Source organism: Chrysemys picta, chromosome 12 (genome assembly GCF_011386835.1).
Source record: "Chrysemys picta bellii isolate R12L10 chromosome 12, ASM1138683v2, whole genome shotgun sequence".
Lineage (NCBI taxonomy): Eukaryota > Metazoa > Chordata > Testudines > Emydidae > Chrysemys > Chrysemys picta.
In genome coordinates, this window is record NC_088802.1 from 40,854,069 (window position 1) to 40,876,540 (window position 22,472).

A 22,472-nucleotide genomic window follows, 5' to 3' on the forward strand; every position below is an offset into this window, starting at 1 on the left:
CATTTGGGGGGCGGCAACCGTGGCGGCCGGCTCTTCGGCCGCCCCGGTCATCGGCGGCATTACGGGGGCGGGACCTTCCGCCACCTCTGTCAGGGGCGGGAGCTTCCGCCGCTTAGGGCGGCAAAAAAGCTGGCGGCGCTCCTGCTCCCTTCTGTGTCTGTTTTGTCAAAAGCAGGAAGCTGTCTGTCATCCTCAACTCAAACTTAAATAGAACTAATCCTTTCTTCTCCACCAAGAAAGGCTGTTTGACAGAATAAGAGATGTTAACCAATATTCACCCTCTTTAATAAGAAAGAGACTGATAGGTTTGGATTAAATTTGTTTGCATACTCACTCAAGTTTGGTTTTAATAGTTTTTGCCATGTTTTAACTCTTCTCTTTTTGTGTATTTCAATTAATACATTTCTACCCTTTGACATGAAGTTCCTAGTATGTGTTTGCCATGGTATTAAGCAGGCTCAGGTCTCTGTAGTCCAAACTTTGTATAAAACTGTTTAAAGTTGGACAGCAACACAGACACATTAACACCTTTGATTCTTTAGGCCCATTTATTCCGTCTATATTATTAGAACAGGAGCATACAACCTAACTAGTTTTAAGATGGAGCTTGATAAAATTTATGGATGGGATTATATGACAGGGTTACCAGCAATAACAGAGGCTTGGAGTTGATGATCCAGGAGGTCCCTTTCAGGCCTATGCCCTAAAACCACCATATTAGAACAGACTTATGATTACGGCTCCATGTATGTCACAGAGGTCATGGACTCCAGAGGTCACGGAAAGTCACGTGACTTCTGTAGCGGCCAGTGTGCCCGAACACAGGGCCGCCCCGGGGACAGACTCTGCAGCCAGCCACTCAGCCAGCCACACCGGACATTGCTTGAGCTGCCCGGGGACAGTCACACTGGCCGCTGCTCGGGTGGCCCCAGGGACCACCTGAGCAGCAGTCCCGGGGGTGGTGGGAGCAGCCACAGCTCAGGAGCCCCCAGCAGCAGTCCCGGAAGTGGCCGGAACAGCAGCAGCAGTGCCCCCCAAGAGCAGTGGCTCCCCTCGGAGCCCCCCCCAGCAGCGCTTCCCCCAGCAGTGGCCCCCAGCAGCCCCCCGGGGGCCCGCCCAGCAGCGACTCTCCCAGGGGCCCCCCAGAGCAGTGATTAGTCAGGGCTATTTATAGTACAGGTCATGGACAGGTCAAGGGCATGAATTTTTGTTTATTGTCCGTGACCTGTCCATGACTTTTATTAAAAATACCCATGACTAAATCATAGCCTTACCTATGATCCATCTATTGCAACAGTTTGTCTCTAGCATTGGCCAATGCTTATTGCTTCAGGCAATGACATACAGCCACGTGCAATATGGGGGGATGTATTGTACTAAACTCTAGGGAGATCTCAGTTGATGGTCATTAGTTTGTGCCCTGATGTATGAGGGTGAAAAGCCTTTTTAATTATAACCTAGCTAGAGCAACTGCAGGTTGTGACACACCGTACCTCAGAATGGCACCCTGAAACCCCCCATATTCATCATTCATATATGGTGGTGATATTTCATACAAAGCATGCCATGTCAAGTATCATATGAAAGGTCATGATATGCTGAAACCCGCTGTTCTGTCCAAATATGTGTATCATTAATGTGTATAACGTTATGAGATTTTGCTGTATGGCTGTTACTGAAATATGCTGTAAGTTTGCTAGTGACATACAAAGGACCCCCGCCCAGGAGGGTGCTCCACGACCATTAAGTCAGCAGGGGAGTTGTAATCAAGGGATTTACAATTCAATGACAGCTGCTCAAGTCCAGACACTGGGGTTTACTCGATCACTATGACTCAGCAAAGCCCACCAGGACATGTCTGGGCAAGTGTCTTCCAGGCACATGGATGGAGGGTATAAAATAAGGAAGAGTTGCAGCATGTCTTGGCCTTTCTCCTCTCCCATCTATGCTGGCAACATCAAGAATGCTGAGAAGACAAAGATTTCATCTGAGGAGTCTGCTCCAGGCTTCAGGGGAAAAGTCTGTATATTACGAACTGTAACATCCAGTGGGGTGAGAAAACTGTTGATCTAAATACTGCTATCTTTTATGCCTACCACTTATAATCACTTAAAATCTATCTTTCTGTAGTTAATAAATCTGTTTTATACTTTACTTAAAACAGTGTAGTTAGGCTGATATGCTTGGGAAATCTCAGCTCAGGTACAAAGGCTGGTGCATGTGCTCTCCACGTTGAGAGGGGGCGGACTGGGTAATACACTTACCCTGGTCAGGCTTCTGACCAGCGCAAGACGGTATAGGCCAGGGGTGCAAAGCTGGGGAGGTGGGGGGGGGGGAAATGGCTGGCACCTCTCTATTGTTAGTTCTTGAGTCGCTGGGAGAAGCATTTACCCATGTAACTCAGTTGGGTGTGTCCCTGCCTGTGGATGTCTGTGTAAGTGCAGTACCTGCCAGAGGTTTGCTGCTTGTCACAGCATCACAGGGTGAGAGGGAGCCCAGGCTGGTGGGACAGAGGGCTCAGCAGTACACCAGTTCCAGGTTGCACCTCAGGGACCCTGTCACACAGATGATATTCTGATCCATATCTCTTCATTTTTTAAAACTTACTATTTAACTCTGATAACATCCTGTAGCGGCGAGTTCCACCAGCTAATTATACATTGCAATTGAAAACAAGAGACAGCACCTGCAAAGGGCAAAGTCCTGATGCCAGAGAAGGCAGATGGAATTCTAATGACTACCCTGATCAACAACAGTTTGAGCTCTTGCAATTATCTCAGATCGTTAAATGATATTTTTTGTTTTAAGGCAAAAACTCTGCCCCGAGACAGCTTTTCCCAATGGTAGAACAGCAAAAGACAAAAATAGACTCAGGGGGTGGGAGGGACAAAAACAAAAACCTCACACATTTTAAGTTACAAGGGGGGAAAATTAAGACTCTCATGTCTAGGACCATTCCCAAAGTGTCATCTATATGCAAAATTTTGATTGTTTTCTTTTTTTTGTTTGCAGAACCAATTCTCTCAGTGACCATTTCAAAACAAAGGAAGCTCCCAGTGTTTATTCCAAGCTGAGGATTAGGAGAAAATAACTTGCATTTCAGAAGGTGTTTTTAGAAAAAAGCAACAAAGTCGCTGCTGTTTCAGATCATCAAGAGTAGAATCCCTCTGAAGACTGATTATTGGCACATGGGACAAGCTCATGGTTCTTAGCGAGAACCGCCTAGAAGAGGACATTATAAAGTCAACAGAATTAACTGGAGGACTGCAACAGTCTATTTTTCCGCTTCCCTTCTTCTGCCGCATTTCTCTCTTCGTTTAAGGTTTGATTTGCTGTTCAGATGGCTCTGAAGCCGAGGAGGCTTTGAGGTGAGTCTGAAGCATTTTCTGACACTTCCTCCAGCTACTTCATTTCACCCTTTTCACCCCCTCTGCCTTCAGCAGCTCCCACACAGACTCTCAGCTCGCACCGGATGGCAGTGTGTGACTAGGATGGCAATCTTTATGAGGGGGAAGCGTCCAGTCCCAAGCTCTACTATAATGCTCCATGATTTAACTTAAGGCTGCGATTTTCACAGTTGCTTTGAGGAAATAGATACCCAGCTGGACTTCGGTGTGCAAATCTCTTAGAAGTAGGGAGACCAGATGTCCCGTTTTTATAGGGACACTCCTGTTTTGAGGACTTTTTCTTATACAGGTGCCTATTACCCCCCCACCCCCGTCCCGTTTTTTCACAGTTGCTATCTGGTTACCCTACTTAGGAGGCTTTTAAAAATCTCAGCCTAGATTTCTATGGCAAGTATTGTATTTTAATTAAATCCTGGGGTTAAATCCTGACCTCACTAATGGGATTTCTCTCATACTTCAATGGGGCCAGGATTTCACCCTAACAATTTACTTAAAACCAACATAAGGTCTGATCCTGCACCCCTCACTGACATGGGTCATGACAGTGGTCCTAATACTGCAAACAGCTAAGCCCATCAATACATTTACTCATTGAACACAAAGTAAGAGTTCTGTACATGCATATGTGTCTGCAGGATAGGGCCCAAGAAAATGACTATGTGAATAAGGTTTGCTCATGTGATTAAGGATTGTAGGATCAAGCCTTGTTATCGAACAGACATGTATTAGATACGTAATGGGCAAACCTGAACACACACAACCATCATTTTATTTATAAAGCAACACAGACCCCAGCGTATTTGGAGGTGGGGCTGCTGCTCAATTAAATACAATAGTTATAAATCTATAATGAGCATCTCTGAAGGGCCCATTAAATCAGGAACTTTAATGAGCAAACGTGGAGAAGAAAAGCACCAGGTACCTTACTCTGCACTCCTCATTCAGGCAAAAAAACCCATTGAAGTCCATGGGAACTAGTGGTGCTCCGCGCTTCTCTGGATCAGACGCTAGGGGCCTGGTTCAACATGTGCTTGAGCCTTTTACTGAATCAGGGCTTAGATGAGTTAATACATCAATCCAATGTTGTTAGAAGGACAGGAACTGCACTCTACAAGGGCCAGCAGTAATTAATGCAGCTAGTCAGGAATTGTGTGTAGGAATGACTTTTCCATCGGGGAAAATCGAAATGATGGCTCCCTCGCAGCCTACCTGGAAGGCTCCTAACGAGTTCAAAAGCCTTCCAGGTGAGCAGCTGGCAAGCCAAAAAACTCCATTTCACTTCTCTCAAAATTACTATCAGGTGGGTACCCAAATGATTGACAGACCGTACTCGAGGAGTAGTTATTGCTGTTGAAGAGTAATGGGTCACTGAGAAGAGACAAAGGGGAGCAGATAACAGTCTTCAAATATGTTAAGGGATGTTATCAAGAGGATGGAGATCAATTGCTGTCCTACCTACAGTGGATATGAAGTAGTAATAATGAGCTTAATCTGCAGCAAGGGAGATTTAGGTTGGCTATTAGGAAAAACTCGTACAATAAGGGTAGCTAAGCAATTCATAGACTTCCAAGGGAGGTTGTGGAATCCCCATCATTGGAGGTTTTTGAGAACAGATTGGACAAAAACACCTGTCAGGTTACTTGGTCCTGAGGTTTACTCAGCACAGGGGACTGGACTCGACGACCTCTTGGGATCCTTTTAAGCCCTACATTTCTATGGTTCTGTGAAGGTGCAAATTGCTGGGGTGCCGCTTACAAGGCCAGTGACATTAACACACCTCTTTGCACTTGGCTTCAGAGAATCATTTTGCACTTACAGCAAGTGTTGCAACTAGTGGTATCTCATTGGGATCCGTAATGCATGTTAATTGAATATCTGTTGAGGCTTGATAAAACTGTAATGAGATATGTATCCATTTCTGTTATGGTCAACCCTCTTTACATTAAATGCGCTCTTAATAATCCATCACTCCTCATGCGCATACAGGCCCTCTCTCTGAACTCTACATGAACTGCAGAAGTCATATACCACAGGACCTGATTCTGGCCCTACAGGCATTGGTGGAAATCACGGATAACTCCAAGCTCAGCAGAATTACCCTACTGCAAAGCCAGCAAAAGCAGCTTCAGAATCAAGCCCCAGTTTTCGAAAGGGTCAGCCTCCCACTGAGTTACTGCATTTTGTGCCCACATGGAGTTTTGCAGGGGCAAATAGCCATTGGTGTTGGCATAGCAGCACTGTGCCCAGCTCCCTTATCTCCAGGCGCAGTCACCTAGTTAGATATTTAGGCATCAGGTACCATGGTGATGGGCACAGTACAAGAACATGAATAGAAGAAAATATCTGAGCCCTATGAAATGCATCCCTGAATTACTTGTGCCTGACAAGTCCTGGGAACAAAAATCAGAGGCCACTTCTGACGGTCAGGTCCTCACCAAAGAGATTCATTCATACACTGGAAAAGCTTTTGTTTATGAAATTCTGTACACATTGCAACCTCTCAAACAAGAGAAATAGGGAGACAACCACGTCCACAATCAATACACTAGAAAGAAGTCAACAGAGGGAGGGGGCTTAATTATGCTCCAAATTACATGACATAAAGCCGAAGTAAGCCTATTGACTTCAGTGAGTTTACACTGCTGTTCAATATCTTCGTCAATGACTTAGATATTGGCATAGAAAGTACGCTTATTAAGTTTGGAGATGATACCAAACTGGAAGGGATTGCAACCGCTTTGAAGGATAGGGTCATAATTCAAAATGATCTGGACAAACTGGAGAAATGGTCTGAGGTAAACAGTGCTCCACTTAGGAAGGAACAATCAGTTTCACACATACAGAATGGGAAGAGACTGTCTAGGAAGGAGTACGACAGAAAGGGATCTAGGGGTTATAGTGGACCACAAGCTAAATATAAGTCAACAGTGTGATGCTATTGCAAAAAAAGCAAACATGATTCTGGGATACATTAACACGTGTGTTGTGAGCAAGACACGAGAAGTCATTCTTCTGCTCTACTCTGCGCTGGTTAGGCCTCAACTGGAATATTGTGTCCAGTTCTGGGCACCGCATTTCAAGAAAGATGTGGAGAAATTGGAGAGGGTCCAGAGAAGAGCAACAAGAATAATTAAAGGTCTAGAGAACATGACCTATGAAGGAAGGCTGAAAGAATTGGGTTTGTTTAGTTTGGAAAAGAGAAGACTGAGAGGGGACATGATAGCTTCAGGTATCTAAAAGGGTGTCATAAGGAGGAGGGAGAAAACTTGTTCATCTTAGCCTCTAAGGAGAGAACAAGAAGCAATGGGCTTAAACTGCAGCAACTGGAGGTTTAGGTTGGACATTAGGAAAAAGTTCCTAACTGTCAGGGTGGTTAAACACTGGAATAAATTGCCTAGGGAGGTTGTGAAATCTCCATCTCTGGAGATGTTTAAGAGTAGGTTAGATAAATGTCTATCAGGGATGGTCTAGACAGTATTTGGTCCTGCCATGAGGGCAGGGGACTGGACTCGATGACCTCTCGAGGTCCCTTCCAGTCCTAGAATGAAAAAAACATTTGGCCCTGAGTCTCTGAGTTCCTTTCAAGTAGTTCTTTCTCCACTATCACCCACCTGAAAGCTGCAGGAAAAGTTACTGTTAATTTGAGCCAGTAGGGACTCTCATTTCTGATCTGCAGTTCCTCCACAAGCTCTACAACTGATGGAGAAAACCAAAAGCAAGTCTCAACCAGTGAAGAAAAACTTTATGTTGAATTCTTTACTGAGCTTTCTAATTAGGTGATAACTTTCCTAGACAGAGCTACAGAACTAAGACCCAGGGATATAAGAGTGGATTACGATTGACAATTTCCATCAGAGTCAACATTCACTGCTTCTCCCAGATACAGGAAAGGGGAGCAAATCTTCATCTCTTCCTACCTGCAGCTACAAGAAAATTGGACCATTACAATAAAAGCCACCCAACAGATTGTGGGTAAGTTTGTCCCTATACAAAGAGCCCATGGAAGATTCACCACTTAAGCCCCAGGGTTTGATGGTGACCCAGTGTGATGAAGTGAAGTTTTTCACCTTGTTTTGTTGCATGTGAAGCTTACTATCCTATACTAATACTGTGTGTACCTCAGTTTCCCTGTATACTGCACCAATGCCTACATAGTGGGAATTGGGTGTGTGACTTTTGCTGAAGCCCTCAGAGCAGGTGAGGTTGCCCAGCTGCCTGCTCGTAAGGTATGGCCGATGCCCTTCGTAACCTGAGACCCAGGAGGGGGAGGCGACCAGGTGACACTTTGCCAGGAAGCAAGACAAAGACCGGAGGAGGAGCAAGGGGTGTTGCAGAGGCCAGGCAGCGGGGTCCAGGACAGTCTCCTGTCTGGGACTTGGAGAGGGGGGAGTCCAGGGTGTCTGGCCTGGGGTCCCCCCAAGATAGACTTTGCTGAAAGTCACTGGTTTCTGTGCGAGCAAGCTCTGCTCTACGCTGTGTACCTGTTGACTAATAAACCTTCTGTTTTACAACGCTGGCTGAGAGTCACTGCTGACTGCAGAGTTGGGGTGCAGGGCCCTCTGGCTTTCCCAGTAGCCCCGCCTGGGCAGACTCGCTGCGGGAAGCGCATGGTGTGGAAGGGGATGCTGAATGCTCCGAGGTCAGACCCAGGAAGGCCGAAGCGGTGTAAGCTTCTTGCCCTGGCGACAGTGTGCTCAGAGAGAGGAGGCTCCCCCAGAGTCCTGACTGGCTTCATACAGAGCCGGTCCAGAGCATCGCCCCGGTGACTCCGTGACATCCAGCACAAGTGTAACTCAGGATTAACTCTACTGAAGTCCAGAGGGTTAACACCAGTGCAAAAATGGTGCTAGCAAGAGGAGGATTAAGGCTCATGACTGAGCATTTTCCCTCACTTCATCTGCTAGAATCTTTGAAATGACCCTCTCCAGAGAAGGGCTGTGCCATGGGCTCCTAGGAAATGGTCCGGCAGAGGGCCTGTTGAATTTATTACACCAAATTCTTCTCCCAGGTTTAATGGTATAAACTGGAGGTCATTTCATTCAAGTCTAGGAAGGCCCTATGGTTCTACACTGATGTAACCAAGAATAGAATTTGGCCCAGAGAACAAACTCCGTGGGTTGAGGTGTATTGTAGAAAGGGAAGGAAGAAGGGGGTGGACTTGAGTTTCTCTCATCCTGAAGATGAAGCAGTGATCAGTTCCTTACCATACAGTCACTAAGCCAATTACAGCCACCCGAGGAGCTATGGGAGACTTAAGTGGTACATGGCCAGCTGCCCAGGGCTGAATTTCCTTTACTGCCGAACCGACTTGTTTTCAGCTGTGCTGGTTGTAGGACGGGGGACACTTCACATCACCTCTGCACTTCTCCAACCCAAGGGCTGCAGGGAGTCAGTTCAGAGTTTGAAGGTTGCTTTAATTTACAAACACCTGCAGCAGCCTCCAGGAGCTGATACTTCAAGGCTGCAGAGAAGAATCCCCAGCTAGCAACTTAGGGTGTGTCCACACTGCAAAAGAAGGTGTGTTCTTAACTTTCCTTAGCTGACACCAGTTAGCTAATTGGTTAAAATAGCTGTGAAGACACAGCAACTCAGCTTTTAACTCGGGTTAGCAGCTTGGTTCAAGCCTATAGGGGAACCGGGGATTGCATTCTAGCTGCTAACCCAAGCTGCCATGTCTTCACTGTGATTTGAACCCACATTAAGACCACACCTTTTTCCTCCATGTAAACAGACCCACAGGTTAGCTGTTAGAGTGGCACAAAGAAGCCTTATTGTGACTAAGGAGTCTAGGCAGCTGGTGATCAGACTAAGCTGGGATGGCTGAGGCTGCCAGTCTGTTGAATGAGGGACCCTGCTAGAACCGGTGTTTAAATATAACACTTTTCGCTACTTTGCCTGGAAGGTGCATCCCAAATGGGTTAAGGTGCTTGGAAGAGAAGTCTTGCTGGGGGGAAAAAATCAGTCACGCAGCAGCTGCCGACAAGAGTGTACTCTGACTCCAGCGGTTATTGTTACAAAGGCCACTACATGGCTAGTGACCACATGACATGCTCACACCCACCTGCAGGAAACATGGGTCTGTCTCTAAAGGGAGACAACTTGACTTCAGTGAAACGTGCAAGACAGAAGGGGAAGGCACTGATCACCCAGCGTTCTATTGCTCAGGCTACCACCAGCCAAGTAAACACTAATCCCTGGGAGAACAGACTTAACGGCGTTCATGATGGGAACAATTATGAAGGGGGTGGGGAGAAACAAAAACTCCTTTGTACTCTATCTGCCAGGGAGAAAACCAAGACAAGCGCCAAAGGCAGAATTACATGTTAATCTCTTTTGAAGTCAACTAAGCAGTTTACCGGCACCGGCAGAGTTTTAGAAGCCATCTCCCTAGCCCCTCTATACAAATGCAACTAACAGGACGACCTCTTCAATTGACCCAAGAGACAGATTTAATCCTGGAAGGAGTACAAGGAGCTCTGGAGAAGATTTAATCCATCTCACTTTAGCAACTTCATCCCCAGGGGAGACTCTTCTCCCCCATAGCTGGGCTGGCATGCAGAACGCCACTTTAATCAGCTCTCCCAGGGAGGAAGCGTTGTTGTGTCATTTTACACAGCAAACAAAGGGAAAGGGATATTATTTGTGTTTTCTTTTTTGCTCGGCTTCAGCACATGATGATTCAAATGCTGGAAATGCTGAGAGGGAAAAGACACAGTGAATCTCATCACAGCAGGGGCAATGGGCCAAATTCAGCCCAGATGGTGTAAGGCGATGTCACTGATGCTTCCCTGCACCTGCTAATCCCCAGATGACCTAGTGGGGAGCTCAAGGCAGGGGAGCGCAGTCTGCGGTACTGCTGCCTCCCTCCCTCCTGCACTGTTTTCTGCTGTACAGAGGCAGATTTAGATTTCACCAGGGGACCAGCTCCTCAGCTGTAGATCACTGGAGCTCCACTGACTTTGAAAGCGTGACTCTGATTTACACCCAGGACCACCCGGGGGGGGAGGGGCGGCAAGTGGGGCAATTTGCCCTAGGCCCCGGGCCCCACAGGGGCCCCCACGAGAATATAGTATTCTATAGTATTGCAACTTTTTTTTATGGAAGGGGCCCCGAAATTGCTTTGCCCCAGGCCCCCTGAATCCTCTGGGCAGCCCTGTTTACACCAGCTGGGGATCTGGTCCAGGAGCCCTGATTTTTTGAGGGGGAGAAGGTGCGCTTTGATTAGTACAGGGATACCCTAGCCACGCCCACTCCCCAGCCCAGGGTTGTGCGGAGCTCTCTGCAGCGGAGAGGCCATGGCCAAGTCCCACTTCTCCTCCCCACACTGACTTTCTGCCTCAGGGGCTTCTGCAAGCGAGGTAGGCCCCCGGCTGCATTTAGTCCAGGTGCTGCTACCTCTCCCTCTATCCTTCATCACTTAGACTCCTGGCTGAAATGGGGGATTTTAGTCTGAGGCCCCCCTCACTCAATTAATCAGGGGGTGATGTGTTTATCACCACAGCTGGGAGAGAGCATGTGTGTGTGAGAGGGGAGTGTCTTTCCTTTGCTCCAGGACTGTCTTCTGGCCTGACATCCCAGGCTCTGGATTGGGCCACCTCTCTTGAAAAGTTCTCCTTTCCCTGCTATTTCCTTTGGACCCAAAGTACTTAATTGTCCAGAGGTAAATTGGAACAAAACAAACAAGCAGCTGTTTTTTATCCAGAGCTAAATTCAATGACCTGAGCAACCTGGAGCATTCTCTGTGATGGACTTCAGAAAGGTCCAGCAGAAACTCCATTCAGCAAGTAGTACTGAGTGACAATACTCAAATACAACGCACACATAGGGTTGCTAACTTTCTAATCACACAAAGCCAAACACCCCCGCCCCGCCAATGACAGCTGCAGAGCTGACACTGGGGCCTGGCCACCCCAGCACCTACGAGCCGCAGGGACCTGGCGGCCGCTTCCGGAGGCAGCACGGAGGCAGCGCAGGTAGGGAGCCTGCCTTAGCCCTGGGCCCCTGCTGCGCTGCCAACTGGACTTTTAACGGCCTGGTCTGCACTGCGCCAGGGTCTCTTTTCGACCGTGCATTCCGGTCAAAAACCAGACACCTGGCAACCCTACGCACACCATCAGAACAAACTCTCATTAGTTGATCAGTGGTCATGAGGGCAGGATATTTCTACTTAGGAAATGCCGATTGGCCCTTTCACGGGGATGACGACATGTATCATATAAGCTAGCACTGTCTGCCCACCTGTCCCCCTGTCTGAAGCTCCTGCTACACTCTTTACTGTAGCAAAACCCCCACTGATGTCACCAATAGATTTTAGTGGATCAAGGCTTCTGGAGTGTGGCCTGCTACATAGTACCGCCACCACACGCTCATCCCACTAGTTAGTGCATGTAGGCCTTGCTGGAGCCCTAGGCATAAACTAAGAGTATGAAGCAAAGTAGGCCATGTCAGTAGAGTAACACCAGGTATTGGCTAACCAAGTAAGCGCATCTAACCAGAGAGGATGGTACAAGAACACCCAGAGTTCTCAAATAATCACATACACAAATTCCCATGAGATTATACAGGAACACACCGACCCTTTGTAAAATAAGAATGGGATGACAGGATAATGGATGAGGAAGTTTTGTTTGAACTAGCAGGTACAAGATACCAGGGTGATAACAAACAACATGGAGCATAATATGTCCCTTATTTGTATCAATGTATAAAAGGAGAAGTCATGGGAGGAGCATACATCTGCTGAGGGGACAGTATCCTGTTTGCTGACTGAGCCCTTACCTTGTATCAGGCACATGTGTTAGTGTCCCTATGAGCTACTGGACAGGGCGCTAGTACCGTGCTTTGCGGACAATAAACCTGGCCGAGCACCTTCGTCACTGATCCAAGCCTGTGGTTTTTCTAAACAGCACCGAGGTCTGCTGAATCAACATGCTGTGCACTCTGCTGGTGTGGCTAACACTGGAGCTCCAAGAATAGCAGCATTAACAACTCTGCAGCACCAGCAACATGCCACAGCACTAACAACATGCACCATCCTCAACTCCCCATCCGCGGTCCCATCCAGCACCCAGTTCTCTCTCCATCCTCCCACATTTCTGCTGCACTGCAGCCCCATCTCCTGACCCCTCAGTCCATTATGGGAGGTGAATAGGGGCAACAAGAACTCACCCCACAAACAGATGAGCAGGATCCCTACACAGCCTGGGTAGGGAGTGGAGGGTGGATCAGGGCAGGAGGCAACCAGAGGTTGGAAGTGTCAGGAATACACAGGGGTGAGGAAAAGAAGGGAACAGGTTACATCCCTTCAATCCTAGGATCTGCCCTTGTGCAACATTTCTCCCAATTAGCTTCTCCATTAGAATCAGAACCCTTTGACTATTCCCTCTCCATCCTCTATAGAGTACTTTTATGGGTATTAAAACGTAACACACACACAGTTGATCCCCTAGTTTCCCATCATAGTGTCTCCTTTTGAGACAAAAAAATTGGCAAAAAGGTCACTCGCCACACTTCCACTCCCTGGAGACCAAACCTGTCTACAACCACAAAGCCTTCCACAGCCCTGAGCCAGAGGCTCCGGTGCTGTGAGCTGACACAGTCAGTGGAGCTATACCAGCATATGTCAACTGAGAATCTAGCCCCTTGCATTCAGATCACCCAGGTTCTCTATATACCAGGTGCCATCACAATGCCTTGCACCAAACACTGCTAGAGCTTCATGGTTTACATCCCCCTCCATACACTTGGTAATGTTCTCGAGAAGGCTTTGCGAAAATGCCAGTCTCCATCTGATTTCCTCCCTCTCTGCCCTCCTTGTTTATGGAGCGTGTAATGACAAAGAGTTGAATGGAAATAGTCAAGCAGCCCATACACTTAGCATTTCAACCAATTCAAGATCTATGGCTCTAGAAACACAGGCCCCTACCCAGTAAGCCAGTAGAGGGAGCTATTAGACATGGGTAGGTCTGTCATACTCTAGCAGGAAGCAGCAACAGACAGACATTGACTAGTGCACTACCACTTCCCTGGACTCATTATCCCAGAAGAAGCATTTATTCCCATACTAGTCACAAGGAGCAAAAAGCAGCACAAGTTCTCCTCTTTTAAAATAGTTTTCAAAACAGTTAAAATGACAGTTACCTTCGGTTCTGATGGTGAAGGGAGAGTCTCCCAGTCTTTTGGCTGAAAACTGGCCTCCCAAAGATGTCATTAAGAAGCACAGGGTGAAAAATCCAATGCCCAGCACAAATATCCTGAGGGAAGAGAAAAAGAAAAGATAAGGTGAGACACAATCAGTAATGGCTTCTCTGCTAAACAGGTTGTCCCACCAGTTACTAGTAAGATATGGGTCTCTTCACTCACAGGCCCACAAGTCCTGTGGTCTGATTCTCAGCAAAACCCCCTCCACCCAACACCCCCTCGAGAGCTCACTTGCACCGACTTTTCTTACTGAAAAGTCAGTATGAGAAAAAAAGGGGGGGGCGGGCATTGAGAGGTGGAATGGGCCATCGTGCCGTGTACCTGAACTCTAACCCTCAGCAACTGATTCTTAATCCTGGTCCTCTTGGCCATTCAAAGAGGATTGGCCAAGTCACCAGTGTTGAGGAAATACCAAGCCAGATCAGACCAATGGTCCATCTTGTCCAGCAGCCGGCCAGGCTTAGAGGTGCACTAGGCACTGAACAGCTCATTGCTGTCAAGACTTAGGTGGCTTTGAGTATGCCACCTAGCAGAAATTTTGGTGCCTAGGAGACTTTACTGACAGAAACAAAAGCACCAACAGAGCGTAAGTGCCTACTGGGTTAGCTAGTAGCCAAGTGGGGGTTCTGAAGATCTAAATTTTGGACCTAGGCACCTCAAGTGGCAGTGCGGCATTTAAATCTCTTTGTCGATCGAGCTCTTTATGGTTGGCTTATGCCCTGAAGCATGAGGGCTGATATCCCTTGTAGATATGTTGCCTCTAATGACCCTGTGGATGCTCTCATTATTATCCATCCTCTACTGAATCCTAGTGCGTGGCCTCAGTGATATCTTGTAGCAGTGAGTTCCACAGGGTGATTATGTGTTATGTATGATCACTCTTAAATGTATTGCCTTGTAATTTCATTGGCTGTCCCTTTGTCCCATTTTGCATAGTTGTCCACTGTTATTCCCTTTCTCTCTCCTCCCTAGGGGAATCTGTCCAGCCAATACAATTTGAGCTAATAAACTAGAGGTGAAAGGCTTCACTTTCTATTCCCAAAGCCTTAGCCATCCAGCACCCCTGTTAAAAGGTGTTGATGAGCACTGTACAAATGCTTACATTATATATTAATGAGAGGCAGCATGGTCCACAGGATAGGGTGTTACCAGATTTGCCCGTTACTTTGGGGTATGCTCATTTATTAGGGATACTCTTCTGGGGCGGGTTTCTGTAATTCTATCAATGTACTGCTTGTGTTCTCATACGGAGCTCTACTTCTCCCTTCTGCAAGTTCCCTCCCAATGGAGCTATCCTGCAGGACCTAGGTTCCCCAGGGCTGGGTTCGTCCAGCCCCAGAATGAGACGAACACACACACATTAACAGAGCACCTCTGAGCGGACTGGATCAATCAGCATTCCCAAGCTGACCCCTTATATGTCCCTGGACTCAGCAGGCTGGGTTGAGCAGCACTTCCAAGCTGTCACCCTTATATGCCACAGGCACCGCACTGGAATAGAGTACACCTGAGCCGGCTGGGTTGAGCCGCACTTTCAAGCTGCCACCCGCATATGCCACAGGTTCAGCACGTCCCTATCCCCACTTTCATGTTACAGTTGTTCTGGTAGTAATGCACTTGATAAGCAAACCCCACAGGATTTTTGGGCGCTGCAGGGATCTTTAGCTTAGGTAAAAGGAGCGTTGCTGCACAGCAAATAGGGAAGCCAAAAACATGAGAGAGAGAGAGAGAGAGAGAGAGAGAGGGAGGGAAGCAACCAGCTTAACCATAAAAGTTAGTTATTGCCAGGTAATAATCGTACAAGGAGACCCAAACAAACAAAACAGTTACAATATTAAATCTAGCTTACATTTGATTACAAAAGTCAGGTTTAGAAAACTACAACTGATCACACATGTCAGGGTTAGAAAGCTATACCTAGAGTAGAAAAAAGAGAGAGAGAGAGAGAGAGATGGATTCTCACCACTCCATGAACCTTGAACCGGTCGAGGTTCCCCGGTGGTGGTGGTAGCTGAGGGTCTGGACTGCTGGCAGAGCCCCCAGCATGATCAGTCAGGAGAAGATGAAGTCCCAGTGGAACGGATGCAGATTTTGGATCCAGGCATCAGAACACTTACTTGAGCATGGGTAGGGGCTTTTTGTAGGGAAACAACAATGGTTCAAGGGAGAACACTAGATTTGTTAATGAGTAAACTGGGGGCTCAAGGGAATGTACCAAAGTTGTTTTGTTCAGGCTAGACAACAGGAACTGATCATTCCTGGCTATGGGCGGCGTTCCTTCGAGGGAGCTCACAGTGCAATTAGGCAGCTTCAGTATTTTGGATACCAATAAAGGATTTATTACTAGAATTGGTCTGATAACTACTGAGCTGGGTATGTGCAGGCGTGGGTTCATTAACATCTGGAGCAGAGATCCCCCACCATGCAGTGCTTCCCTGCTTTTCTGGTCCCAGAGTTCAGTGCGGTTCTTGCCTTGGAATCTCTGTTCTCCATTCTGTATGCTAATGGAGATGCCTCCCTGTCCTGTCTTCGATGTGAATGAGGCTAGGGGAGTTGCCTTAATCCTGTCACCCTTGTCCAGAAGGGTTTAGGTGTGTCCCCCATTGCCTTTTCACTGCTTTTTGTAAGTCTTTCTTCTGATCGGTTTTGGTTCAAGCAGAGGCTGGGGGCCGGGGGGTCCTTTGTGAGTCAGACAGGCTGGATACTGTGCCCTGGTTCCCCAAGAAAACAGAACTGACAGGTAACAAGGGCACCAACCTAACAGACCAGAGTTCTAATCTTGGCTCTGCTATTGAGCAGTGTTGCCTCTCTGTGCCTCTGGTTCCCCTCCTACCATTTGAGTGTCCTAGCTAGTGAGATGTCAGCTTTTTGGTGCAAGGGTTGTCGCTCATCAAAACTGGACAAAAGTTTCTCCCCCAAACCTTTTTCTGGTAAAAATGCAGATTGGGTGACACTTGAACATTTCATGAACTTGTACTGATTTCACAATTTTTTTTAAACTAAAATAATGTTTTAAAAATTCCAAAACATTGTTTCAGTATTATCAAAATGAAACATTATGGTTTTCTTATTCAAAACAAAGTCGTTCTGAAATTTCCTTTATTTGTTTTTAAAAACAACATTAACAAAAAGTGTTCAAAAACTAAATGCAGTGGTTTTGCTCAACTGAAACAATGTTTTTAACCTTTTGATTTGACCAACATTTCTTTTTTCATTGGACCTGAAACAATGTTTTATTATTAATTATTATTATTATTGAGAATTACTAGCAAAAAAGGTTATTCAAATAATTCTGCTTAGGATATATTTGTACAGTGCCTAACACAATACGCCCTGATCTCAGCCAAGGTCTGTAGCTGCTATCGTAATATAAATTCTGAGATACTCAGATTTTCATATTGAGAAAAACTCCAGAAAAGGAGACTTTGCACCTTTCCTTAGACATTCACAGCTGTGCACAATGACTATAAAATACTATTTTTATTTGGAACTAAGCTGCCATCAATTGCATGAACTATCTATTGTGCTCAGCTTTGCAGTCTGGGGGACAGGCAAGACACGAGGCTTACAGGGTGACATTCCCATTCACAACAATCTAGCTGCTGAACTAAATTTGAAATGAACACCTCAGGCACCACAATTGCCTTGTTTCCTCTTTGCCTGATTCATTCCACTGAGTAGACTGGGAGCTGAAGTGGACATTATTCTAACTGGCAAGGAACTAGGTCCCTGTCTCCACTAGATAAATGGAACATACTCAGTGGGACTAAAAAGTTGTATGTGGCACAGAAAAATAAAAAAGCATTTTCTCAAGCCAACTCTATATTTTCAGAGATGTGAAATCTCTCCTCTATTATTCCAGTTCCAGCAGCCAGCCTGATACCCTTCAAGAGATGAATTAGAGGTCAAAACACAGAATCTATTTGGGTGGCAGCTGCATTGTTATAAAAGAAAAACTGAGCATCTTCCAAGTTCCTTTGAGTTAAAGACTTTCCTCAGTAGACAGCACCCTTACTCAAGCAGCAAGATTGGGTGGGGAAGTGAAGAACGAGACACCTAGAATTGGCTGGGAAATGTATTTTATTTTCCACCAAAGATTGTGAAGAAAGTGTTCATTGAAACTTTTAATGGGAAATTTTCATTTAAAACTCCTGAAAAACCAAAAGCCTATTTTTTTGGTCTTTTATTTGTTGAAAATTGAACGTTTTGGGTCTTTGGTTTTCATTTACTGTGATCCCAATTTCCATTTAGTCAAAAACCCATCTTTTGTTTAAATAAAAGCTTCAACAAAAAGAAAATTGACCCTCTGTAATGAGACCCAAGGATGGGAGTGAAGGATTGAAAACTAGGGAGCCTCGTCATGAATACAATCAATGTGGCGGAGATTTTCAGAAGTGACTAGTGATTTGCCCAACCACTGACCTCCTAAATGGGCCTCATTTGCCGAGGGCAGGTGTTCAGCCCTGTCTGAGAATCAGGCCCCTTTATGTCATCTCAAATTGGATGCTAAAATAGTGAGCAGGGAATGTTCAAAGGCACAAAGTTCAGTTAGAGACACAGCTCCCATTGACTTTGAGGCACCCCAAGTCACTTTTGACCATCCTGACAGACCATCAAGGAGTGAGGCCGACTGGAAGAGCTTTGGAGATCCCGTGATGTTTGGGGTCCCAAAGAGAAGAAAACTGGCTTCTGTTCTCAGAGGAGGCTGAGTCAAGAGAAGGGAATGGTTTGAGCAGCCATTCATCACTAGGAGTACTATGGGTGTCTGAAAAGCTGAAGGAGGAAAGGGGTAGGGTGGTCACTCACACGTTCCCAGAATACCAGATATACTGGTACTTCTGGGAATGGCATGCGCCCAATGCTGGTGTGACCTGGCATGCATGGCACATAGAGGATGCCATTTCAAAGAGCATACCACCGCACCCCGCACCAACATGACATTGGACCCACCCACATGCAAGATCATGCTGGCAGGGGTGAAGCAGTGCACTCTTCAAAGTGATGTCATAAGAGCATGAGAATGGCCATACTGGGTCAGACCAAAGGTCCATCAAGCTCAGTATCCTGTCTACCAACAGTGGCCAATGCCAGGTGCCCCAGAGGGAGTGAACCTAACAGATAATGATCAAGTGATCTCTCTCCTGCCGTCCATCTCCACCCTCTGACAAACAGAGGCTAGGAACACCATTCCTTACCCATCCTGGCTAATAGCCTCTTACAATGGCTATTATATTGGACAAACTCATGCCCTGTTCTGTCTGAGTCTTGGATGAGGGATGAACCTCAGAAAAGCAGGACTATCTGGTATAAAGCCAGACGAATGGCCTCCCTAGATGAGGGCCCCATCATGCTAAGTTCTGTACAAACACAGGCAAGTTTACAACCTAAGCTGATGACTAACATAATGAAGGGGAGAGAGAATTGATGAGATATTTCAGTCTATAAATCTCCACCTAGGAATTTATATGCCCCTTATCACCATAATGATAGCATCTCTCCAGTGTCAATGAATTTTATCCTCACAAAGCACTACGTGGTAGGGAAGTGGTATTTATTATCCCCATTTTGCAGACAGGGAGTTGAGGCAGAGGGCAGATTAAGGCTGGGATTCCTAAAGGAAAGTAAGGGTGTTAGGTGCCCAGCTCCTAGAGGCCTATTTGAAAACCCCAGCCTATGTGACTTGCCCACAGGGCCGCCAAGAGCCGGTTCGGGCCCTGGTGAAAAAAAATTTTCGGGCCCCCAGCAAGGGCGGACTGGCTAAACAGGGCAGAGAATGGGGGGAAGCCGGGCCCTGGGCCCCCTTCTGGACTGCCGGGCCCCGGTAATTTTTCCCTGCTTCCCCCCCCCTCTCGTTGGCCCTGCTTGCCCACTGTCCAAGAGCTCAGACCTGAACCCATATCTCGAGTCCCAGCCCAGTGCTCCAATCACAAGGCCACCCTGTATGGATAAATACCCCCATACATGTGCTCTAGCTCTATAACCACTCACTTTCCCCAGCTGCCTCTCAACCCAGCTGTTTTCCTGGAGGCACTCTGATAGAAGCAGACCTCGAGAAGGGATTTCTGTGCAAAGAGGGTAGCAGCCTATCGGGTCAGCTCAGAAAGGGAGCTCCATGCACAAGGGGTGAGGAAGAAAATGCAAAGACACTTGTAGGCGGCAGCAGGTGGTCAAGGCTAGCGTCTTGGCAGAGTGGGAGCAGGGAAAGCAATGCAGTCAAGGAAGAGAGGGAAGGGCCTTGATGGTTAGGTCGAGATGGTGAAGGCTGCCCATGTGATGCACTAATCTGGCACATCTCCTGGGCTGTCTGCCCTCTTCCAATTCCTGGGCTGTGCTCACTCCCTCTAGACTGCCCACCTTTGTTCCGAAGGGGAAAAAGCAAGCACCAGGACTGAAGTGCATTGGCAGAGTAGTGCGGCAATCTGAACCATCTCCGAATCCTCTTTGTCTGCACCTGAGGAGAGCTGTACTCTGGACTACCAGGGCCAAACTCAGCTGCATGGTAAGAGATGAGACATGTTATACCCTGGCCAACAGCTGATCTGATCAACCATGTAAGATGCAAAAAAGGAGCATAACTCCTGCAGATTCGGCACTCGCGGGGGTGTACATTGATTTGCTATCCTCTTGGAACCAAGCTGAGCCTTGGTCTAAACTCCCTTTGAAAGCCATGGGAATGGTGCCTGCTTACGGTAGGGCTGAGTGTGCCCTCAGGTTCTAGGGACATAGGGGAGCCATTGGTATGGCACTCTTCCAAGGGAGGCCTGGTGGCTAGGGCACTGCCATGGGCCTCAGGAGATTTGGGTTCAGTCCTGGACTCTGCCATGGACTTCCTGCATGACCCTTGGCAAGTCACTTAGGCCCAGATCCTCAAAGACTTTTAGGCCCCTAAATTTCTTTAAAATCCACAGGAGTGAGGAGCCTAAATACCTCTGAGAATCTGGGCATCTCTCTGGGCGTCGTTTCCCCATTTGTAAGCTACGGTAATAATACTTTCCTGATTCCCTCTCTTACAGCAGTCTCTTCTATGGAGTGTGTAAGCTTGAGAGGGTAAGAGGGACTCCCTCTTACTACATGTCTGTTCTACAGGCCTCTAGGCACAATAGTAACAAAAATAATAGGAATGCCCTGCTGCAGCTGGAGGGCGGTTTTAATCATCTATCCCTTTTCATCCACTGCAGCCTTCCCCTTTCCTCTTCGTCCCCTCCCCCCGGCATACTTTAATGACACATTACCTGGGGGATTGGAGTTTAAATGATCAGAGCTGATCCTGCTCATCTTTCAAATCCTTTCTATTGATAATGTCTTCATCATTATGCAAGGCCTTGTTTATGCATTTTAATTTTCATAATTATGATCTGGCAAGGAGCGATGGTTAAACTCCGCATTTAATTAACAATTTAGACCATGGAGGAAAGAAAGAAGGAAAAACCCTCCACAATTACTGAAGAAAAAAATTCAAAGGGGCCATGCGTTCTAGCATCTCATTAGAAGGAAAAAACTTCAGTTTCAAATGGATTGCAGAGGAAGGGGAGGAGGCTCAAGATTTTAGGTACTTAAAAAGAGGTACCAGGTCAAATCCTAAGTCGGTTACTTGGGAGAGAAACAGCATTTAGCTCGGTTCGGATTTCTCCTAGGAGTAAGGAGATTCGGGGGTTTCGCCCTTAGTTTGTAGGCTGTCTCTTATTTTGTTCTGATTTTCTCCCTTTCTTACTGGGAGGAAGGGTGTGTGTGAAAGGCTCTCCATTCAATCGCGCATCTCCATGGAAGTTTGGACTGCAGTTCTGTGTGCTGGCGCCTAGTATTGGGGAAATGGCCAAAAGATACCAGGGGCCTGAGTGAACCTCACACTGGTGTAAGTCAGAATTATCTGCATTGAAATCAGTGGACTTTCACAGTAAATGAGAGCTGCATCAGGCCCCGTTTCCAAAACTAGTCCATTAACTTTACCTGTTGTTGAACGTAGAGTTTTGACGACCATGTAGCATCTACATTCCGAGCTGGCTGTTCATCACGTGGACTGTCACCACATGTTAATTTAATTCAGGATGCTTTGATTTTACAAGGTTGTGGTGACAATTCTACCTAGGATTCTACCCCGGGACTGAAGTATTCACAAGCCCCTGCTTTAGGACTATGTCCAGGAGGAGAGTGCCAAGTTCTGCCCAGTTTATTTACTGTCAGTTTGGAATAACGGCATCGTTTTTAATAGAGTTATTGAAGATTCACACAATTATAACAGAGCAAAATCTGGCCCTGGGGATTTGTATTCTGATGTGCTATATATCATTTGGGTATCCTGGAAACGCATGCAGGAAAAGGCTGCAGCATCCTTTGAAACCATGAGCTTTCCATGGTCCTGAAACACCAGAGGCCTCTCAGACTGGGTCACCAGACAGCAAAATGCTAAGGAGCAGCATTAATCCTCCATGGGAACAATGCATTCTTAGCCCTGGTTTACACTGGGGGGGAGATCGATCTAAGTTACGCAACTTAAGTCGAAGTACTTAGATCGACTTACCATGGTGTCTTCAGCGCAGTGAGTCAACTGCTGCCGCTCCCCTGTCGACTCTGCCTGCGCCTCTCATGGCGCAGGAGTACAGGAATCGACGGGAGAGTGCTCAGGGGTCGATTTATCGCATCTAGACTAGACGCGATAAATCGATCCCCGCTGGATCGATCGCTGCCCGCCGATCCGGCGGGTAGTGTAGACATACCCTAAGCTTCTGAGGAAAGAAATGGCTTTTCTACTTACAAGCTTTCACGGCACTCCTCTTTAGTTCCCCAAAGAGAAGCATAGAGATGGCTGGGGTAAGGCACTATAGTTGACTTGTGATTAACTTTTGGCTCCATCGGGTACTGCTGGGT

General features: G+C 46.9%; 1 protein-coding gene across 1 annotated transcript in view; it reads right to left on the minus strand.

The window, feature by feature from the left end:
* Positions 1 to 22,472, minus strand: part of MGAT5B (alpha-1,6-mannosylglycoprotein 6-beta-N-acetylglucosaminyltransferase B) — a 175,635-nt gene that overhangs the window by 148,937 nt on the left and 4,226 nt on the right. The window contains exon 2 of the mRNA XM_024101714.3: positions 13,548 to 13,660. Within this exon, the coding sequence (XP_023957482.2) occupies positions 13,548 to 13,660 (113 nt within the window). The remainder of the gene's footprint in view (positions 1 to 13,547; positions 13,661 to 22,472) is intronic.